General features: G+C 45.5%; 1 protein-coding gene across 2 annotated transcripts; it reads right to left on the bottom strand.

The window, feature by feature from the left end:
- Positions 1–1,892: 1,892 nt before the first annotated feature.
- Positions 1,893–3,605, bottom strand: LOC123496915 (uncharacterized). Of its 2 annotated transcripts, XR_012201901.1 has the most exons (3): positions 3,469–3,605; positions 2,425–2,605; positions 1,893–2,251 (listed from the first exon to the last, which is right to left on the bottom strand). XR_012201901.1 is itself a non-coding variant. In XM_045232335.1 (2 exons), exon 1 carries the CDS (start codon positions 3,551–3,553, stop codon positions 2,606–2,608), a length of 948 nt encoding a protein of 315 aa, XP_045088270.1. In that variant the 5' UTR covers positions 3,554–3,605; the 3' UTR covers positions 1,893–2,251; positions 2,425–2,605. The 2 variants fall into 2 exon arrangements, 1 of the variants encoding a protein (XP_045088270.1); XM_045232335.1 differs by having other exon boundaries at positions 2,425–3,605.
- Between the last annotated feature and the right edge of the window lie 227 nt (positions 3,606–3,832).

Genomic DNA, 3,832 nt, shown 5'->3' on the forward strand with positions numbered 1-3,832 from the left:
ACAAGGAAATAAAGTACTGGACTTCACGGATGATTGGAGCTGAAGCCTGAAGGTGAATGTGTGAAGCATTGAAGCAGATCCGAGGCAAATGAAACCGAACAGGACACAAGAGAATAGTCTTGTCTGGCAGCTCAACTATATTGTGAGCCCCAGCGAGACACATGAAACTGAACAGGACCCAAAAGAATAACTCTGTTTCCCAAGGATCCATGTCTCTAAGCTCAGCAATAGTCATGTGTAGCAGCTCAGCTATATTGTGAGCCACAGAAAAATTCTCAGCACGATCCACAAGTGGTAAAATCCATATTCACTCCCCATAAGAAAACAACTATCTTTGCAACAGCAGATTTTTTTTACCTGATGTACATGAGTGGCAATCTATGAAACATATAGCCTGCACCTGTTCACATGGGAACACGACAAAAGCGGGACGTGAGGCAAAAGAATGGAATAAGACAGTAGCATTTACTCAATTAACTGATGATGTGCGTAACGGCATGTCTAAGAAACTAGCTAGTAGCTCAAAGAGGGAAAAAGAGACACTGCAAAAAAAAGAAGAGATTAATGTCACATTCATTATAAGCAGAAAAGAGAAACACAAGTTATGTGTGTTAAAAATGAGAGTTATGCATCATGACCTTATTTGACACGGGACTGCTACGCGTCCGCCGGCTGATCTTTTTAAAAGATCAGCCAGAAAATAATAATAAAAAAGATCGGCCGACTCGCGGGCCATCAGATCTGGCGCATCAGCACCCTCGATCATTGCAACATAAGTATTGTTGCACAAAATTTCTGGAACAAAGGTCTTGTTGCATAATTTTTTTGCAACTGAGGTTTTGCTGCATATTGTTTTGCAACAGAGGCTTTGTTGTAGAATTGTTTTTTTTTTCGTCTTCATCTTTTTGCATTTTTTTTGCAACTGAGGTTTTATTGCAGATTTTTTTTTGTAGCAGAGGCTTGGTTGCAGAATTTCTTTTTTCGTCTTCGTCTTTTTGCAACATAGCTAATGTTACGGAAGAAACTTGTGCAACATTGGTGATGTTGCAGAAATTGCCAGAAAAATCGCCACGAGCCAACGGCATGTCACGTGGGGCACGTGTTGTGCGAGCGAGGCAACGGATGAGATCTAAGAAATCAGCTGGTTGAAGGGAATCATTTCCCTATTTGAAATGTAGTATGGTATGAATGAACAACGACTAAGATCTGATAGTCTGATGCAAATGCATTCCCCCCAAATGGGTCGGTGAACCAACAAGACAAACATACACATAATATTCCTAGTTAGTGTCTCTTTAGCCTTTATGTTAAAATAAATCTAGAAAACAGTAGCAAAGGTGCAGCTGTATTTATTGGACATGTTTCTTTTGTTACTAAATTATATTGTTTTGTCCTGAAACACTTATGATCACCCAAAATTTGCATAGCGCTCAAATGGCTAGCCAAAATCACTACAAGTAGGGCATCCAACCATAGGCATGAGATAAAACTATGATGACAACAGTGATAAATCTACTGATCAGGGCAGAAGGCACATATTTTTCCTACAACACTATTAAAACGGTCCGGAATTCGACAGTGAAAGTATGCAACACTCATGTTTGCTTTACCAGAAACCATCACATCAAAGTGCAGTAACAAACTTGATTTTGTTGGCGAGAGAGAAAATCACCTTGATCTTCTTCTTGACCAAACACTTCCTGTAGATTCGTCATCTTCTCTTCTTTCCCAGATCTGCATAAGTCATGCTTATAGCTGGAGATACAAGAGGCAAAAGAGGCCACCGCTGACCCTCAACCAGGCATGTGAGCAAGCTTCTCATCTGTGAGCGTGTCATAGCTGGGAGGGTCATTATTAGATTACTGTGTGATCCATGCACAACAGTATGTAGCTAGTACAATTTAAATACACAACTTTCTTTATAGAGAAATGTATAATTATGCGTACAACTTGCAGCCAAATTTTACACAAAAGGCAACTTTCCCCTGCTTAATGAAATCAGGGTTTGAACAACTAAAACATCAATAGCATGGCTATAAAAATCAGAGATGGGTTCTTAATTACTAACAAGATATAACACAACTCCCATCACCCATCCAACTCACACTACTCTCCCATCATCCATGTAACATGGAAATCAAACCAAAGGCAACACCAAAACAGCAAACTGAACTTCCATTGCTTGAGAGTTATGCTTCCTCATTCCCGTGTCCAGCTTCACTTGATGCTTCAGCCACAACACCAGCCGCCGCTAAACAAAGAAACGATCATTCAGTAGGATGAGAAATCATCTTACAGTCTGATTAGACACTCACTACTTTTATCTGTGACACTAACTGAAATGTGTTACAGTAAAAAAACACTTATACAGAAATTACAATTAGGAGAGAACATATAAACATAGTTAAGCTTTCAAGGTAGTACCTGGTGGATAGTAGAAGCTAACGTAGGGAAAGAGGGACCATCTAACATTTGGATGTTGATACAGCTTGCTCGAGAGCCTCTTCGAGCTTTGTGACTTGAGATCAATCATGTAGGTGCCAACTTTTGAGATTACAAAAATGATGCCAGTGCCCTCGACAGAGCCACCCAACTCTGGTGGTACCTAAAAATTGCCAAGGGGAAAAAGATCAGTCTTGAGGTCGATGTCTATCCGTTGCGTCCACGACGCAACTCCATCGGGATCCACCTCCCTCCACCAGACGGAGAGGCAGTAAAAGAACAGGTGTGCGATCCCCAGCCTGCCATCTTCCCCCACCATGAGGATAGGATTATTGCTGGCACGCTCGACCTCTTCTTCCGGCAGAAGAATCTCCAACAGGCAAGACTTGCCCAGATCGTACTTGAGAATACTATCTTCAGTAACCTCGTCCTCCTGCTCCCGGAAAACGAGGAAATAGAGCGCGTCTCCAACCAGAACACTAGGCGAGTCATAGAAGTCCATTTCTTCCTCAAAAGGAGCAATGGCAGTTAAGGCCGGAGAGCACCAAGTACTCATCTCCGACGAGTACGTGGACGCCGTGGCGACCCCCTCTTGTTCGTCAAGGGTGGCAAAAACCACGACGAAGGGAGAGGGACCCGAATGGCAGTCACCGTGGCTGCAGCTGTCCGCGGCACAGAGCAACGAGGCCTGCCATCTGCTCGCCCCCGACATTTCGGGGTGGCACAACACCGTTTGGCCGCCCGTCATGGGGTCCCAGACGACGAAGGTCGGCTGATTGTCATCCTTGTACGAAAGGAGGACGCGGCCGTGGCGACAATCTTTCACGGAGTATTGGTGCTTCTGGTCGGGACCGCGCGCGAGGAAATCCGTGGTGGGGAAGAACTCGGCGCGGGTTTTCGGCCAGTCGTAGAGGAAGCCGAGCATGGGAGGTGTTCGGTGGAATTCGCCGTAGCGGCGACGGAAGCCGTGGCTGGCGAGGAGGCCGCGCCATGGCTTGCAGACGAGGGAGGCGCGGAGGAGATTACCTGGCTCGTCCGGCGGGAGGCGGGTGACGATCTCCTCCACGAGCTCCTCCATCTCGCCCAGCTCCCGCACCAGCCTCGGCGGCATCGTCGCGTGTGCCTGCGGTGCGGCCGCCGAATAGATTTAGGAGGATTTTTGGGTGTTAGGGTTTGGAGTGAGAGAAATTTAGCAGGCGTCTCACAGGATCTGTCGATCTCTGTGCTGACACACTCTATATTTTCATTTCACACTCTAGTCCTTTAACTGTAACATATTTACCGACATATATGCAACTCAGCAGTCCAACGCTACCCCTAATATGGGATAGATGCATGGTTTTGGACAGACTGGTCTTGTTAGCTAAGAGCATCTGCAGCCGGACGCCTC

This window comes from Aegilops tauschii, chromosome 1 (genome assembly GCF_002575655.3).
Source record: "Aegilops tauschii subsp. strangulata cultivar AL8/78 chromosome 1, Aet v6.0, whole genome shotgun sequence".
In the NCBI taxonomy this organism is placed as follows: Eukaryota; Viridiplantae; Streptophyta; class Magnoliopsida; order Poales; family Poaceae; genus Aegilops; species Aegilops tauschii.

Excerpts from the sequence above, each read along its gene's own strand:
- LOC123496915 (XM_045232335.1), bottom strand. The coding sequence starts at position 3,553 with ATGCCGCCGAGGCTGGTGCGGGAGCTGGGCGAGATGGAGGAGCTCGTG.